This window comes from Cuculus canorus, chromosome 1, assembly GCF_017976375.1.
Source record: "Cuculus canorus isolate bCucCan1 chromosome 1, bCucCan1.pri, whole genome shotgun sequence".
In the NCBI taxonomy this organism is placed as follows: Eukaryota; Metazoa; Chordata; class Aves; order Cuculiformes; family Cuculidae; genus Cuculus; species Cuculus canorus.
The window spans coordinates 149,881,767-149,899,543 of record NC_071401.1 but is presented as its reverse complement, the minus strand read 5'-3'; the positions used below and the strand labels follow the sequence as shown (position 1 = coordinate 149,899,543).

Below are 17,777 nucleotides of genomic sequence, written 5' to 3'. Positions count from 1 at the left end.
GTTGAGGTCATTATATATTTGAGCAATAGGCTTTAGATTCCTCAGTAATGCTACTCGTATGTGGGAAACAATTGGAAAAATAAACTTAGCTTCAAGGCTGAGCACAGCCAGAACTTCTTGTGGTCAGCAAAAATGAGCAGATACAACACAGAATCCACAGAAAGACCTCAGTGATGTGTGACTCTTATTTTGAAAGTTGAAGTTTAAAATAGTGCTGTTTAGAGAACATCTCTACTAGATGCAGTTCTAGAGAACTGCAGAGGAGTGGTGGCGTGGGGTTTTTTTTACTTTCTATTTTTGCCTAAATACTCTGACCTGTTACAGTTTAGATCATCTCAAAATGTTCCTTTACAATACAACATAGAAGAAATTCCAAATCTGCTTTTGCTGAAGTGCAAGAACACTACTGGTAATGGGGCCTGAATCCCTTAATTAGCATGGATTTCAAATTTTAAATGTCAAGCGTAACCAAATACTTTAAGAGAAGAAGGCTGCTAACACCTGTAATAGGAAAAGAGGATTTGAAAAAGCAGTTGTTTTCATGGAAATCAGTATTACACCATGAACTCTGTTAAGGTGAAATGTTTTAATTATTTTAATATTGTTATGAATAGCACTGAACATGCTTTGTGTTCAGTGACAAATTGGGTTTTTTCACTTCTGTATAAAAGCTGCTAGTTTGACTAGAAGAGATCCAGTTAGACTAGGTGTCTAACTGAGAAAACTAGACACCTTACTGAGTCAGCTCACCTTAAAGTTGTATTTTTCTTTGGAGCATTCCTCTAGAACCTGTGAATAAGAGTAGGAATTCAAGTTATAGCAATCTTTGATGTCAGATATGAAAATGGTGGTTTTATTGACTATTCTTGCATGCTTTGAAATTAGTTATGTGGTTTTGTTTGTTTTAAACTGCTACGCTATTAATTTTCACAGATTCTTCTGCATCAGAAACAAGCTCTTGCTGCTCTTGCTAGGACTCCAAGGGCCAGGAGCGTTCTTAATGGCTTCTGATTTACATTGTTAGAGAGAAATGTGTATGTTGCTAGCAATAGGTTTTTGAAATAGATCAGGAATTCAGAAAAGGTTTTCTGTGCTGCTGTCTGGCAACTGAGCCTTTTAAAACAGGAGGCAAGTGTTAGAAAGCTTGAAGAGATGCAGGCAATGTCTTTATTTTCTGGCCAGATTCTAATGGTCTTCTGGGCTTCTGCTGTTGGAACAATTTGAGAACTAACTTTTCTCATTTTGTTAGTCAAGAAAATTCAGCTGTTGAAATCTATCTCTATGGAAGTAGTTATGGAAGATGAGAGTTGTTATTGTTTTAGAAAATCTATTCCCCATCTTCTCTAGCTTCCACTCATTTTGTCAGGCTTATCTTAAAATGAAAAAAGGATTTAAGTGTTTTTTTCCCCTCCATCTTCTTCATTATTTTTTTAATTCTAGACAGGGAGGAGGAATGCTTCTTAGGCTTTAGAGTATGATATTCGGTACAGGCTGCAATGCATATCTCAGTAAGAGCAAGCAGGTGCTGCTGGGTCTCCTGTAGAATCCATAAATGTACCATCCCAGGCAGAAAAGGCTTTAACCACAGAGAGCATTAGAGAGTGCAGAACCATCCTTACTGCACTGCCCGGACTTACTGCTTTTCAGGTCTGCCAGATCAGTTCAAACAAGTTATTCCTTGGAGGAGTGTTATCTTCCTTGTTGTTAAGATTATTCTTCTGTGCTTTAAGAACTGCAGTTATGAGGGAAAAAAATGCTGCCATCCTTGGACACGTTTGACCTTGTTTCCTGCTGTATGGCAAGTGCATTAGAATTCTTCCTGGATCACCTGCTCTTACACATGTCAAGCACAGTTTCGGATCCATGGCCATAACCTGATCTTAGCTTCTCAGTAAACATTTTATGGACCCTAAAAGGAGGCTGGATTTTGTGGATCATTAGCTCTAATACGAAGACATTTATGGGTTTAACTTCTGTAGTTTGTAATTCCTGCTTCAGTGAGACTTGGGAACATATATAGGATGAAATGTCTAAATACAGCTATTTTTTGGGTCAGTGTTCTCAAAGATGCAACTCAGCTATGTTGTTTAGAAACAGATACTTGTTGCTCCTGAAAACATGCCTGTAGGATCCCAGGCTTTTCTGGAGGGGTACTTTATACTATGTGAGTTTCCTTTTCTCTTTACTTCCCTGCATCTCAGTATAGTATCTGCCTTGGTGCCTCATAAACACTGCTGTGTATCCTTCTGAAGATACTTACTATCCACAGCAGTGTATGTTCCCAGTATTTTTTTAGCCAGTGGATGGTATCCATACTAGAAGATCAATGCAAGACCCAACAGAAGACTATCTCTTTACCATAGTTTCTTCTGAGTTTGTGAATGTAACCCAGGCAAGGTGTTAGAATTTGGTGTTTCCCTTTGATAAGTCAGTTACTCTCTACTTCAGTAGACAAGGCTGGCACAGGCCTGGAAGGGAACCATTGTTCTCCTTACAGTTCTTCTGAGAAACATGGTATCTACCCCAGGAAAAGGAGTACAGTTAAGGTGTTGTGTATATACCTTAGTAACCTCTTGAATCCTGATAACTTATAAATTTGTGAGAGTAGAAATTGGCAACTGCATCTTAAATCCTTCCAGAAATCAGGGGCAGCATGTTCACTGTGAACATACCCTTATAATATATTGCCTGGACACAACTTGGAAGAGTTAGATTATCTTTTTAGTGTAGATTTTTTGGAAAGTTTGCATTTAAAATAGTTTCCACTTGCTTTGTATGTGACAAGCATTAAAAGACTGTAGCAACTAACTTGAAAGAGCTCTGCAAGAAGTGTAGATTTTCAAATGATGTCCATCATTTGGAAAGGAATTTCTTTGGTACCAGTGAAAGCAAGTATCTGAAGTTCTGCTTGGTGAAAAACACTTCAGATGTCTGGCTCACAATGAATAAAATGTCTGTTGTTTTTTTCACATCCCAAATTGCTAAGTACATGTTTTCATAGGTTCATGGTAAGCTGATCTCATTTGGAGCAACCATGGCCCTGCTCCTAACCCCTGCACTGGCAGATGCTTTCTGATTCCACGAGTCCGTTCTGCTCAGGAGTTCCCCCCACTACCAACAGAGCAGCTCTCCAAAAACTGATTAGGAAACTCCTGCCCCACCAGTCTGAGCTATCATTTGCTAGCTCAGCTCCTTGAGCTGTCTTGAATCAGGACCAGATAGCGCTGGTGCGGCACAATGGGCGCTGCTCTGCAGGTTAGGTCAGGAGGGAAAGCGAGACTGCAGTAGACCCAGTTTAGATCAGCACTGGCCATTTCAAAATAGTATCCAAAGATTTAGCAGGGCAGAATCAAGATGATCCTGTTCCTGCAGGATGGGGCGTATCAGGGCAAATTCCTAAAACTGTCTTCATTTCATCGGTTCATTGCTCTTGGGCAAGGCCTTCCTGTCTTGCTAGAAAACAGTGAATTCACAGTTCAGGTTACTTCATTTGTCGGTATGCATCTGGGCCTTAAGAAGGGGTTGCCTGTGTTCTTGCCTGTGTTCTCTCTCCCTCTCCTACAGATGGAGTTTTCTTTCAGAAGGTAAAAGAACCAGCTACAGATGATTTACATATTCAGAATAGAAAGGGAGACATAAAGCATGTTAGCTGCTTCTCAGAAAGCCTTGTCAACACTTTGCAGGATGGAGGATTCCTGTACGTGTATAGGTATAACTAGCTATATTCCTCATCTAGGGAAAGCTGTTACTGGTAACTGCATTTTATCTGTGTTCAATTGACATAATTCCATTATTAGATGACCTGTTTTGGTCTGTTGTTATCTGTTTTGGTCTCCTGTTGATTGGAGATGGAGTTAGCACCTGAATTTTGAAAGGAGAGGTTTAGCATTAGCTTGTCCAAATAAAGTCTTTGCTAAGGTTTTATTTAAATGGAAGAAAAGTCTGAAAATCATCATTTTTATAGCTTCCATCCTGTCTGAAATGCTTCTTGACTTCTGATCTTGGTTTTCCACTGCCCTTTCCCAATTAATCATCCATCTTTTATCTTCTGAAATCCCTGTATGACCATTAAGACCTGAATTATTGCCAGAAATGGGCAGAAGGACAAGATGAGTAATGAGGGAGCAATCTCTTGTTTATAAATTGATCTTTAATCAGCAGTTTAGGAAAGCAGACTGAAAAATAAATTAAGTAGAGCGTGTTTTGAAAGTGTAGCTAAGCATGAATGTCATTCTTAAACATTAGCCTCACAGGCAATACTTGATGACTTTTTTCCTTCTCTTAAAAGAAAAGAAGAAGTGGGGTAAAAATAGTACAAAAATTGAGATGTTTCTAGAAGATATTTTGAAGAGAGTTGGATGATCACTGAAATGTGCCAGAGAGAAGCAAGGAAAAATATCAAATATTCAGAGTATTTTAGAGCGAGGGTTTTATCTGTCGGTAGTCTGGTTTACTCATTCAATTAGACCCATTGTGAAGCTTTTACTCATTTGTTGTTATAACTTAAAACTACAACCACAGTCTATCAAGATGAATAGAGCTTGAAGTCTGTCATAGGCCTTTTTGCCAGCTACCTTTACTTTAGACCCTGGGTCCACTCCCTTCTCATTTCCTACCATGCCCAAAGCCTTCTCATCTCTCTCTGCTTTCTTCGTATTCCCTTAGATGAGCTGTGTCAGCTGTTGCTCTGAGGCCCTGCAGTTGCCCTTTCTTCCCCCTCCCTATGCAGACTGCTGATCATTTTGTTGGTTCCCTTCTTTATAGAGCAAGAGATTCCATGGAATTAATGCTATCGGTCTAAGTTTCTGTTTGCAGGGATATTTCTGGTTTGTTTCCAATATTCAGCATGAGAATCTCAAGGAAAACAAAAAACAACCAAACACTTGCTCTTGAAAGGGTGGAAGGACACCAGGATAGGGAGCAATTGTTTGGAGTTAACAGTATTCATGCGTCTGTTGAACAGAACAAAAGGTCTCTTCTGTGTTTATCAATCCTTCATTTTTTAGGAGAACTCTGAGGAGTGCTCTCAAGAAACTAACCCAAAATTCATTAAGAGCCCAACAATGGGCAGCTATGTATGGGGTTTTTTTCTCTTGATCCCGAGTCCTTTTTGTTAAGTATAGTTGGACAGCCCTCCCTAAAACTCTATAGAATACAGTTTCCTTGTGGGTGGCAGGGAAATGTTTTGGCTAATGTATAAGATTAAGAAGATGAGTAACTTAGTTTCAAATTCTATTCATCATCTGGCAAACTACTTTGGGCAGCGATTTTACTTTGTGCCATAGTTTGATCATCTCTGAAACCAGACTCTCAGTCTATATAATGGCAGGTCAACAGAATTTCAGGAGGTCACTGCATGTGAAAACACTGCCTAGAATTATTGTTTATTCAGTAATTCTGAAGAAAGCAGGGGGTTGCTTTATTTCTTGTGCTCCCTATTAGCGAGGCCTAATTTCTGGTCTTGGAGTGAGTAGACAGGGAGTGAGTAGACAGTCTTGCCATTCTTATCTTTCCCACAGCCAGCTGCTATATTGGTCTGTAAATTGGATTCTAGCCTTCTTTACTACTGGTCTAATATTCAGGCACTTTACTGTATATAGTCTTTAAAGGTTAACAAGTATGTCAAATACGTCTTTGTTATTAAACCACTTTTACAGCAGAATAGAAATTAGTTCGCAGTCTGATGCATTTATTGCAATTGCTTTTCAGGAGGATATATGTGCAGTAGGGTGTTTAAAGTGAAATTTGATTTTATTGAACATTATGAACATTTTATTTTCAAGTGCATGATGAATTAGGCTTTGCTTGACCTTTTAAAGCTCTGTCCTGGGAAGAGTGGGTACAGCTTGCTTGCAAGAAATTCCTTTTCGGTAAAATGTGGTGGGTCTGTATTTGATGTTCCTTCACTATGTATTCTTTTGTGCTTTGGATTTTAGCAGTTCGCATTTTTTAACATCTTTTATATTCAGTCTAATATTCAACTACTCTGGAGCAAATCTCTGACTGCCTATTAACTGAAATCACCTTTTTAAACCAAGCTCTTGTCCTCCCTCTACAGGAGAATTTGCAGCGTTCAAGTAGCCACAGCACCATGGCAGCACCCACTCTGTTATTTAAGTCTTGTGTTCCTACAGTTTCTTAACATCAAAACTCTATTCTGCTCCGCAAAATCTAAAGTAATTTAGAAAAGATATCCATAAGCTTAAAAGTGGAGCAGAATGGAACTGCCAGTCCAACACAATGGGAAAAAGTACCTTTTTGGGAACCAGAATCCTCTGCTGCCAGTTTCTCCTTCAACACAAACCACCACGTGCATTCGGAGACCCGCAGTGGCTGCCTGTGCCGTTGGCATCATTCCCAGGAGAGAGGAGAGGGCGCTCGTGGTTTGACTGTGGTGCTCGGGTATGAGGGGATGGAACTGCTGCTGCAACTTAGGAGACTTGCTTTGGATGGTCTGCCAGTCAGCTTTGTCCCTCTAACAACGTACCATCAGAGGCTGAATATCTGATGAGTGCTAATTTCAAAGAATCATCCTCCGTTCTGACCTTTTTTTTTTTCCCTGGTGTACTCAACTGATTTATGGACAATGCAGTATCCCCTTTTCACTGTATTACAGTGTCAAACACCACAATCTGTTTATGTTATTGGGTTTTATTCCAGTAAAACTGAAAGTGTGGGCTGATGGGAGCTGGAGAAGGTGTGTTACGCTGAAGGCAAAGAGATTAATCTGAAGGAAAAGGGGATGCTGCTGCACCTTTTTTCAGATTTACTTTATCACTACTTAAAAAAAACAAGCAACAACCACCAACCTTAACCTTTTCCTTTTCCAGTATTTTCTTGGTGTGTGCATATACAACATCTTTGAGAAGGATTAGGTACATCCTTCTTTTGTTGGTCCAGCAACAAACTGAAGTTTTAAAGAAAAAAAAATGTAGCGAGATTGTCCTCTCTTTTATTTTTTTTCTTTTGTATCATATGATACAATGTATTTATCAAAGATGCTACCACAGCATCTGAAGTCTGTAGAATTCCTGATACAGACTGTGAATGGTGTATGTACCTACTTTAAAAGTTTTATTTTAAACGAGGGTGCAGGTTAATGCCAGGTACCTTACCAATATGTAATGTTTTCATAAATGAGGAAAAAAGTTCTCAGGTTGAACTGAATACAAATACAAAAACCCCCTAGAATTAGACATTCCGAAAATTATGTTTTGGTACTTTCAAGAACTTTTTTTAGAGGATTTTTATCCTGTTAACTAAATGTCCTCTGATAAGTGTGTGTGTAAATGTGGAGCATCTTGTCCTAGTGGCAAGCTGTCAGATGAAAACAAAACGGTACTTGCTGGATCCACGCTGACTACTTCTCCTCCCATTGCTTTCTTCCCTGTCATCTCTTCCCTTCCGTTTGTCTTTCCCTTTTGTACACTTTGCAAACTAGGATGAAGGTGGCGGTATCTCCATTAGAGTGCTTTGTTTTCCTGTCCTCCAATCCTGGTTTTCAAATGGTCGGTAGCTTTTTCACAAGTTACCCAATCAGGGAAAAAAAAGAATTCATCATAAAGTTCTGCACATCATTTACCTCTAGTAGAATATCTTGTGATGTGATCTGTTTGCAGAGTTCTCTGGTATGTGGTATTACGTGTAAATTATTTGTACAGAGGCGAGTCAGACCACATTAGAAAGAAATTCAAGCTCAGACGGAAGCTTTCAGAATTTGATTCCTGTCTGCCCTGTACTGCTCCAGGTGAGGCAGGAGAACTGACCCCCCTCTGGCAGGGAGATGCTTGCTGGGGAGTGGGAGGTGGCAGGGGGGGCTGTTAAACAAAATCGTGACAAATACATGAAGGAATTAAATGTGTGTGAATGTGGTGTCCGTGCTAAATGTGGGTGTATGGGGTGAGGACACTGTCTTGCCCTCCCTAGGAGAGTCGGACTGTTTCTGCAGAAGGTTGCTCCCAGGGGAAGAGAGAAACGCACATCAGTAGTGGAACGTGCTTTTAAAACCCTGGAGTTCTGCAGTGTTGCTGGTAGTCTGTTAGGTTTGTCAGTAAATGTTTACTGGGGTTATAGGGACCGGACTAATCTGAAGTGGGAATTATAACTGAAATACTGTGTATTCATATTAATTCCACAAACATTAGCAAGACAGCAATAGTGAATGACTTAATAGTCACTACAAGAATGAAGTGATTCATGTTGGTACATGAATAGAATTGATTCTGTGTACAGGATGCATTTTAAAAACAAAACAAAACAAAAAAAAACAAAAAAGAAAGCACAATTTTTTTCTTGTCAGCTGTGGGCCTTCAGATGCTGTAAGGGTTTTTTCCTTATTGAGATTGGCAGGAATTTAAGCCGTAGCAATAGCCACTTTCCAGTGTGGAGAAGCTGATGAGCGAGCAGTGGTGTGCAGACTGGTGAGATTGGAGGGCTCCCTGGTGATTGTCTGAGGCCAAACACCAAAGAGATGGAAGGAGCCTGGAGCCACTAGGTTCAGCAGGCAAGTGAGAGCATTTAGAGATACAGAATCCTAGAGGGTGAAGTGGTCGGTGCTCACTCGCCTTCCACCCTGTGCATTGCTCCAGCCCCAGGCTGTGACTGAATTTGTATATGTCGGGCATACTGGAAATTAATATTAATCTCGAAAGAAACTTATTGGAGCAAGTACGTACAGGTGGTTCAACAGTCATTTATTTCACAGAGCTTGTTAAAAGCCCTACTTTCCTTCCACAAGGTCATGCTGGCAGAAGATTGTCTGCTAAAATGCAGCTGTTAGGATTTTCAGTCTGTCTTTGCTTACAATGAACTAATTTTTGTGAAGATTCGTTACCCATTAGTCTACAGTATGCTTCTTGAGCCTGTAGGAAAAGCACAAGGAAAACTGCTATCCTTGTCCATGCAAAGCACTTTATAAGTAAAACGTGATCTTTGGGGTTTTTTTGTTTTTGGGGTTTGTTTGTAGTTTTGGTTTTCTGTTTTGTTTTTTTTTTCCCTGAGGAATGTGCAAGTTGTTTGGCTGCTGTTTAGAAAAGTCCTTTCAGGATGCATTTCTACTGGTTTTCACGTTTGTTTGTTTCCCTCCAGATAGCTGTTAGTGTTGTGTGTTTGTCCGTAAGAGGTCCCACGTAATACTCATACAAAGCTTGGGAAGAAATTTGGTTTGTAAATAATTTGGATTATTATTTTTTCTCCGTCTTTTTCCTTCAGGAGTTTTTCTGGATGTCTTGCATGCCATCAGAACCAGTCTTAAAGGTGCCCCGTAGATGCATAGTGAATGGGCAGATAATGGAGTCCAATTCCCCATAGAAAATTCCCAATTCCCCCATAGAGTGGTGGGATGAAGGAAGTAAACTGAAATGACCGACAACATTCATGTCTGTTACACCACATTTCTTAAGCTTCTCTGTGGTGTCCGAGCCACAAGCACATGCCATAGAAACATTAGTACGTATTTTGTATGCACGTGTTGGGACAAACATCTAGACAGTCACACTGCTTTTAGCTCTACAGTACCTTACATCTAATAATTACTGGCAAAATTACCAGTATCCGATCCTAGCTATTCACATCTTCATTAATCACGCATATACCTACCCCTCTGCCTTTCCTTTTCCATGCACATACAAGAGGCCTGTTATCTGTTGCATCTTCCGTGTCAGTATGTGATTGTTTCCTGCGGCATATTTGCTGGAACTGGAACATTGTAGTGGAGTTTAAACCAAGAGGCCTAAGGTTATTTTTGCAAGTAATTTCTGCATGAATTAAGTCCTCCATGATGCCAGATACAATTAGCCCAGTCATTTCTTTTCTGCTAAACTCATGCAGGTCATTAAATGAATCCACATCTGCTTTTTTTGCTTACCCAAAATCATCTTATCTTGCACTTGAATGCTCTAGCAGCTGAAGAATGTTTGTGGCCAAGTACTGCCATCTCATCGTGGCCTCTCAGCATTACTTAGATGAGTGTGTGCTCATTGGATGCAGAATTTGGCCTTCGTGACATAAAATAATGAAATGCTGACTGTTGATAAATACGACATCCTTCCACAAAAGCTCAAATTTTGGGGAAAAAAGTACACTGAGGATCAAGCGTAAGTAGGTTTGCTTCTGTGTTTGCCTGGTGATGTAAATGCATCCACTGTTTTACAGAACATTTGGGGAAGCCAGATCCCCCCAAAACCTCCCTAACAACTACAACTTGAAGTTTTGATAGCTGGAGGGGCTAAATTTAGGAAAGAAGCATGTAGACATTTCACACTTGCGCAGCCTATAGATTTCATTCCCTTCTTGACTGTGAGTGCAGCATGTGTAGCACAAACTATTCATAGTACTGTAGACAGTGTGTCTTCTCTCTGTTGAAAAAAAGCATTCCCAGTAGCACAATGCAACAGGCAAAGCTCCCAGGTACAGTCGGTTTCAGTTAAAAAGCACTTGCATGAGTGGACTGTTAGGATATCGCCTTGAAAGTGCTGGGCATTCTGGTTTTCTGTTACGTGTTTTACACAGAACTTTATGAAATGAATTTTCTGTGTGCTGCAGCCTCGTTAATAGGTGTTTGCACTTCACATTTGCTTTGGCATGCAATTTAAATACCATTCTTCATTGCTTCCTTACTTCTTGCCTAGTAAATGGAATCATCGAAAGAGAGCAGAGCAGAGATAAGTTGTTAAAACTTCTTTGCATTTAAGTTCAAGGATGCTCACACAAAAGCTACAGAGTCAGCACCAGGGCAGCAGTAACTTAAATACCAAACTGTGGAAAGACGAAACTGTTTCAAAACTGCGGAGTATAGATTGCAGCAGGACTGAATTCAGGTGGAAACTGGTATACATCTTTTCCATAGAAAAGAGAGCTACCGAGACCCTCTGTTAAATGGTTTACATAGGGATCTCCCCAAACAGTCTTTGCAGTTTGCCAAATCATCATGTGCCTTCACAACCTTAAAAAGTACAACAGAATGTAAACCAGGTGCTTTGTAACTGGAGCAGTGGCTTTGGTTTACTTCTGATGCAGTAGTTTTGTATATAGCTGTTACTATAGATAGGTAGTTTGGATTTGGTAAACTTCTGTAAAGGAGCGAGGAGGGCAGAGAGCATCCCCCGAATAACTAGGATCATTTCAAAGCTAGGAATTGAAGGATGCCTAATTCGGTTACAATAAACCTGCTGCTTTAAATCTGCTGTATCGAAAATTAAATGAGTTCATTTAATTTAAAAATCAATAAGCCCTCCAGGGACACAAAGATCTTTCTAAAGACAGATTATAGAAAGCTCCAAAAAGGCCTGAAGTTACACTGTCATAGCATTTTGGAATGAGACAATAGAGGAAAAATGAGTTCCAGATGAGGAAAAAATTGATGGTTAGTACTCCTGTAATCAAAGTCCATATATATCAGGCCATACAATTAATTCCCTGGCCCAGAAAGTGTAATTAATTTTGGTTTGTGAAATATCTGCAGGTTTCCTTAGTTGTTCTCTGGGGCTCTTGCAGTTTATCAACAATGCAGGCTACTCCTCAGCGATGGCATACTGTTATTGCACATGAACGGTGGGAGGTGGTAGATGTCTGGTCAGCTGAGGGACAACCAGTATGTTTGAATTTGATTTTTTTCAGGTTTAAAACCAGTTCCATCGACTTCTGGCAGTACCTGTATACCAGTGTCACATTTAACCTGCTTGTCCATAAAGGGCAAAAGAATGGGGTTTGGTATCAGTGCTTTTTTCAGACCTTTTCCTTTTCTTCTTTGTGGCAAGACTTTGGGCATAACGGGAAAATTATTGAAGTTGTGCCTAAATGCAGTTCTCACAAAATACCAGACCAATTTTAATTTGGTTTTATTCCTTTTAGAAAGCAAACTGTGAAACCGTTTTAGTAATTTTCCAGGAAACTATCTGGAATCCTACCCTATGCCAAACTCTGCACTAGAAGTACAGACGAGAAGGTGGTGTTCTGTCTGTTTTTAAACAAAATCACAAAGAAACTGTTATCCTAAGAGAAGGGAGCTGATGGAAGTGTTCAGAAACTTCTAAACTATGTAGGCATTTGCGTCACAGCATCACAGCAGCAGTGCATTCAGCCCATCCAGCCTCCTTCAGAGCCGTGAGTGGCCTGTCCGGTCATTTTGTCCAGTTTGTTGTATTTGCAGCAGCCGTACTTTAGAATAAGCCTTGTGTGACACTTACTTTTGAGCGAGTAAAACACGCAAAATAACTCTGTTTTCTTTTTTGTTCGGGTTTGGAAAACATTTGGGTTTTGTTTTGATACGTCACTTTGTGTTGCATTTGTGTCTTCACCCTAGTTGAAAAGAAAATCTGTCTGTGTGAGGGGGAGTTCAGTGGAACATTAGGACAAGAAATGAAGCCCACCCTCTGGGCACGGGTGTTGGGTCTAGGGGGCAAAATGGACCAAACTTGGGTGTTGGATTATTTTGTGATGGTGGGGGGTTCCAGGGGCATAATTTAAATTAACTCTGTCTAAAATAAAATGTAAGTGCAATAAGTGTGCTTTTTTTATTCAAAGCTGTGAACCTTTAGGGGAAAAAAAAAGAAAAAAAAATACACAAAAAAAATGCACATCATTCCTTCATGAGCCTTGTGTCCTACCTGCCTCCCCTTCCTCGCCCCTCTCCACGCTTCTCCTCGACTGACAGAAACCTGACAGTGGCCAACTTGCCTGTGTTGGCAGCCCCGATTAACATTGCTTTTCTTCTGATCTCATTTGTTGGGATCGGGGAAAATCCTGCCCCCTACTTCTTGCCACCTTTGGGATCCAGTGCTGACCTGTGCCACTAGAGTCGAGTCTGCGGTTTGGGATGCACAAGCCAGCCCACTTCTATCCCTTCATCCTCTGGTTATAACTTCCTTCCCCGCCTCATTTTGGGTGTGGGGATGCTCTCCCAGGGCCGGGCAGGTGACGGTCTTCTTAAGCAATTGCAAAAGTAACTGGTCATCAGCTGCCAGATTGGAACCCTTTTCCCGTTTGTCAGCAGACCCACGCAGGCTGGCCACTGTTGCCTTCTGTGACTCTGCCTTGTTTTGAAGGAGCAGGTATAATTGTTTGTAATCTGCTGTGCGTTACTTGCACCGTCTCTCTTTCTTACTTGAGCGCATGCTGCTTTTCCTAGATTAGGAAAGGGGCGCCCGTCTCTTTGGGGGCATTTCCGCGAGAGGCGCAATGCATACGCTTCTTGAAAAGGTGGTGGAAGGCGTAGCACTCAGTAGCTCGACCCTCCGGGGAAGCGAGAGAGGACTGGCTTGTTTAAAGTTTATAGATACGCAGATCTATATCCTTTAAACTTGATTATTTTTATATATAGTCAAGACAATGGCATTACCTCATACTACAGAGGCTCGTTTATGAGAGGCAAAGTATCTAGTAAGGAGAGGAAAGGGAAATTTGTATACGGATTTGATTTCTTTTTTGTTTGTTTGTTTGTTCCTTAGTGCAATGAAATGTATGTCCCACCGATTTAAACTCTGTGCTAACACAACATTCCTTTCAGCTGTTATTTTTGTTCTTTTTGACCACCAGAGGTTTGCGAGGGGCTTAAAGAAAGGAGAAGGTCCGGTCTGGTTACTTAAAAAAAACAAAACAATTGTGTTAGTAGATTTCCATAGCTGCTTTTAAAAAATCTACGATGGAGTAATTGTTTTGAAACTTGTATTTATTTTTTAATTCATAACAAAATGTTTCTTTTCGGTTTCCTGTTACATAGGTCATGGCAACTCCCTTTCTTTCCTTCTCAAGTTTCCCCTGTAATTGCCAATACAGCTTATTTTTTCTCGTTTGTTCCTTCTCCCTTTACTTTTGTTGTCCCTTCATTTGTACTTTGTTTCCTCATGTAAATTTGTACAATGGGAAATATTGTCCAGTTTGGTTAGAGAGCATGGAGACTTAAAACCTATTAAAATTTGATAGCTGAATTCAGATTGAAGAAAACCTATTTCTGTGTAAAGTTATTTAAAGAACTCTGTATTATATAAAAGGCAAAAAGTTCTATGTACTTGATGTGAATATGAGAATACTGCTATAATAAAGATTGACTGCATGGACAAGTCTGAAGGAGATGTTTATAACGTTAATTATGAAGATCCAGAGCTGCAGCTGAGGGGACTGAAGAATTTACTTGGTTGTTGCCTCAGAATGTAGCTCTGGAAGGGAAAAAAAAAAAAAAGCAAAGAGGGGAAAAAAACTAAACGAAAACCAACCACCACGGGATGCCTGGAGATAACCCACCGCCTTTCACCTTCCTTCTGCTGGAGCGCTGCCTCCTCTGATTAATGTGCTTATCCCCAAGGCTTTTAACTCTCCAGAGGGTTTTACTTCCCAAGGATTATTCTGGATGTTGTTGATACCCAAGGATGGTTTCTCCTCACCCGGCACCAGCTGGTCTGCGTTCTCCTCAGAGTAAGTTCCCTGGCTTCTATGGGAACTTATTCCAACTGTTACTTGGCGACAGGATTTCAGTAAAACATCTAAGTCTCTGCAGTTCTAACATGAACAAGTTTTAGTCACCCTCACCCTTTCAATGGTTATTTGGCAGAGCTTTAATGATAAGATTCTTACCTACTATGCAGTCAGGGAAGTTTTCAATCGCTCCCTGAACATGGATCTTTTGCCTTATTTCTTGGGGGCAGCATGTTCTAGATGGAGCAGACGTTACAGAAGCTCACGTGGATGCCAGTAAACCAAACTCTAATGTTCATTCACCAGAGACCCCACAGCACTCACAAACAACGTACAAAGGTTGGTTGTAGTTAACTTTTATTGAAATAAGGACTGAGGAGCCAAAGCTTTGGTTCCAGGGGCCTCTTTAATTCCAGGGACCTGCAAGGAACAGGAGAAAATCCTGAGCAGCTTTTCCCCCCCATCCTTTTGCCACCACTAAGAGCAGAGGAAGACCTACTCGGTAGTGCCCACACTGCCTTCAGCAGCAGCTGAAGCTGTTAGTTTTACAAAGCCATAATCACAGAATCACAGAATGGGACACAGGGTATTTAAAGAATCGGAAACAAACAAAAATCCCCCCCAAATTTTGGTCTGTCTGTAGTGACAGGGAGCGTGGTCTCAAGGTTAGGTAATGCTGGGTCTACAGAACAGCCTGGGAAGAATAACTTTGAACTGGTAGCAGTTAAGCTACAAGTCATCAAAAATGAGCTCTTATGTTGGGTTAGCGGCAGAAGGGACCTTAAAGTAGCCCTGAGGAGAAGGACTTGGGGGTGCTGATTGATGAGAAGCTCAACATAAGCCAGCAATGCACTCGCAGCCCAGTAGGCCAACCATGTCCTGGGCTGCAGCAATAGAAGTGTGACAGGAGGCTGAGGGAGGTGATTTTGCCCCTCTATTCCATTCTTGTGAGACCCCACTTGGAGTACTGTCCAGTTCTGGACTCCCCAAAATAATGAGGATTGTGGAACGGGTCCAGAGGAGGCTATGAAGATGATCAGAGGGCTGGAGCACCTCTGCTATGAGGATGGGCTGAAAGAGCTGGGGTTGTTCAGCCTGGAGAAGAGAAGACTGCAGAGAGACCTTATAGCGACCTTCCAGTACCTGAAGGGGCTACAAGAAACAAGAAAGCTGGGGAGGGACTTTTTTACAAGGGCGTGTAGTGATAGGACAACGGAGACTTTAAATTGGAAAGGGAAAGATTTAGATGAAACATTAGGAAGAATTTCTTCATGGTGAGGGTGGTGAGGCACTGGCACAGGTTGCCCAGGGAAGCTGTGGCTGCCCCATCCCTGGAGGTGTTCAAGGCCAGGTTGGATGGGGCTTTGGGCAGCCTGGTCTGGTGGGAGGTATCCCTGCCCATGGCAGGGGGGGTGGAACTCGATGGGCTTTAAGGGCCCTTCCAACCCAAACCATTCTGTAAGTCTAAAGGTCATCCAGTTCCAACCCCTCTGCCATGGGCAGGAACACCTTCTGCTGGAGCAGGTTGCTCCAAGCCCCATCCAACCTGGCCCTGCACTCCAGGCTTATTTGCCAAAACTGGACTATCTGGACTCGAGCATTCAGCAACCCAAGAAAAGAGTGTGGGAAGGCAATAAAAAGAAACAGTGTGAATTATCTGCCTTCTGTACAGCTGAGATTTGGCACCTTTGCCTCTGGAAGTGCATAACAGCTGACAGCAGGACACTTCCACCCATAATGACAGGGGGGCCAGCAAGCGGAACCAGGCAGATTCCCTGACACTGCATCACAGCCCGGGGCTCTGAACCAAAGCTAAAGCACAGCCCAGGCCCTGTGTGCGCTGTGTGCCGGGCACTGCTGCACAGTCACAGAACCATTAAGGCTGGGAAAGGCCTCTAAGATCATCCAGTCCGACATTCACCTTCCAGAGCACAGCACAGCTCAGCTGCAGCCCTCATGATGGGGGGAGGTGGGAGAACCACGTACCGGTGCCAGAGCTGCCTATTCGGCATCGTCTGGGGGGATCCCGAGCTCCTCATCTGTCCAGGCCGAAGGATCGGGATATGGGAAATGGCCCTGGTGAGAGATAAGGTCAGAGCCCGAGTCTGGCCCCTGCCATGCTTCTCCCCCGCCACGCCAGCCTCACCAACACCATGTCCGAGTTGTGCCAGAAGTGCCAGAGGATCCAGAACCACATGAAGCCGCTGAGGAGCTCACTGCGGATCACCTGGGCGCGCGTCAGCTCCGGGAACTGCCGGTACCGCGGGTGGATGTGCACCCCACCACCCGCGCTGCAGGGACCCGGGATGCTCAGCATGGCCCCTGCACCTGCACCGCTCTCTACTGCCTCTCTCCCCCTGCCCTTATCCCTCCTGCCCCTCTCCCCTCTTCTCCTGCCCCTGCTCTTCTCCCCTCTGCTCCTTCTACCCCTGCCCCTCTCCCTCCTCTCGCGCTGCCCACCTCTCCTTACCCCCCTTCCTCTCTCCCTCCTGCCTCTCCCTTCCTACTCTACCTCTGCTCCTCTCACCCCTCTCCCACAGTCCTTCTCCCCTACTCCCCTCCACCCTGCCCCTCTCCCCTTCACCTCTTCCTCTTGCCCCTCTCTTGTCCTTCTCCCCTTCCCCTCTCCCCCCTCCCTCCTCCTCTTGCCCCTTCCCTCTCTCCCCCTGCCCTCCGCTCCCGTCCCTCTCCTCTCTCCCCCATCCCTCCCCTACCCCCCTCTCCCCCTCGCCCTCTCTCCCTTCCCCTGTCCCTCTCCCTCCTTCCCCTCTCCCCCCGCTCCTCTCCCTCCTGCCCTTCTCTGCCCTGTCCCTCTCCCCCCGTTCCCTGTCCCCTCTCTCTCCTCCTCCTGCTGCCCCTCTCCCCCCGTCCTCCACTCCCCCCTTCTCCCCTCTCACCGCCGCAGCCCCACTCCCGCCGCCCCCCGCAGCAGCAGCCGCGGCGCGGCCCTCCCCAGCGGCCCCAGCATGGCGGCGGCTGCGCTGCTGTCGGGGTTTGATGACGACACTGCGCCGGCCCCGCCCCCCAAGGTCACCCTGAGGCGGCCCCGCCCCCCAAGGTCACCCTGAGGCGGCGCCGCCCGGGCCCAGACACACGGGGTGAAAGGGCTGTGACGCGCACAGCCCGGGGGGTTTCTGCGCGGCCACCAGCTCCTGAGCCGCTTCCTCTGCCTCGTCTTCTTCCTCATCCACTTTTATTCCTCTTCCTCCTCGTCTTCTTCTCCTCTTCTTCCACATCGGCTTTTATTCCTCTTCTTCCTTTTTTTCTTCCTCCTCGTCCTCTTCCTCATCCTTTGCTTTTTCCCCCTTCTCTTCTTATTTCTCTTCTTCTGCCTTTTCTTATTGCTCCTCTTCTTCCTCATCCTGTGC

General features: G+C 43.4%; 2 protein-coding genes across 3 annotated transcripts in view; one reads left to right on the top strand and one right to left on the bottom strand.

Moving 5' to 3' along the window:
• The window catches only part of BRAF (B-Raf proto-oncogene, serine/threonine kinase), an 87,125-nt gene extending 77,830 nt beyond the window's left edge, over window positions 1–9,295 (top strand). For both annotated transcript variants that reach the window (XM_054064979.1, XM_054064986.1), the window contains exon 19: window positions 6,059–9,295. In XM_054064979.1, the coding sequence (XP_053920954.1) occupies window positions 6,059–6,081 (23 nt within the window). In that variant the 3' untranslated portion in view covers window positions 6,082–9,295. The remainder of the gene's footprint in view (window positions 1–6,058) is intronic.
• A 5,454-nt stretch (window positions 9,296–14,749) lies between these two features.
• On the bottom strand, window positions 14,750–17,626 carry NDUFB2 (NADH:ubiquinone oxidoreductase subunit B2). Its single transcript, XM_054080001.1, has 4 exons — window positions 17,307–17,626; window positions 16,556–16,700; window positions 16,396–16,485; window positions 14,750–14,829 (listed from the first exon to the last, which is right to left on the bottom strand). The coding sequence occupies exons 1-3, from the start codon at window positions 17,594–17,596 to the stop codon at window positions 16,411–16,413; spliced, it is 510 nt and encodes a 169-aa protein (XP_053935976.1). The 5' UTR covers window positions 17,597–17,626; the 3' UTR covers window positions 14,750–14,829; window positions 16,396–16,410.
• Window positions 17,627–17,777: the final 151 nt, after the last annotated feature.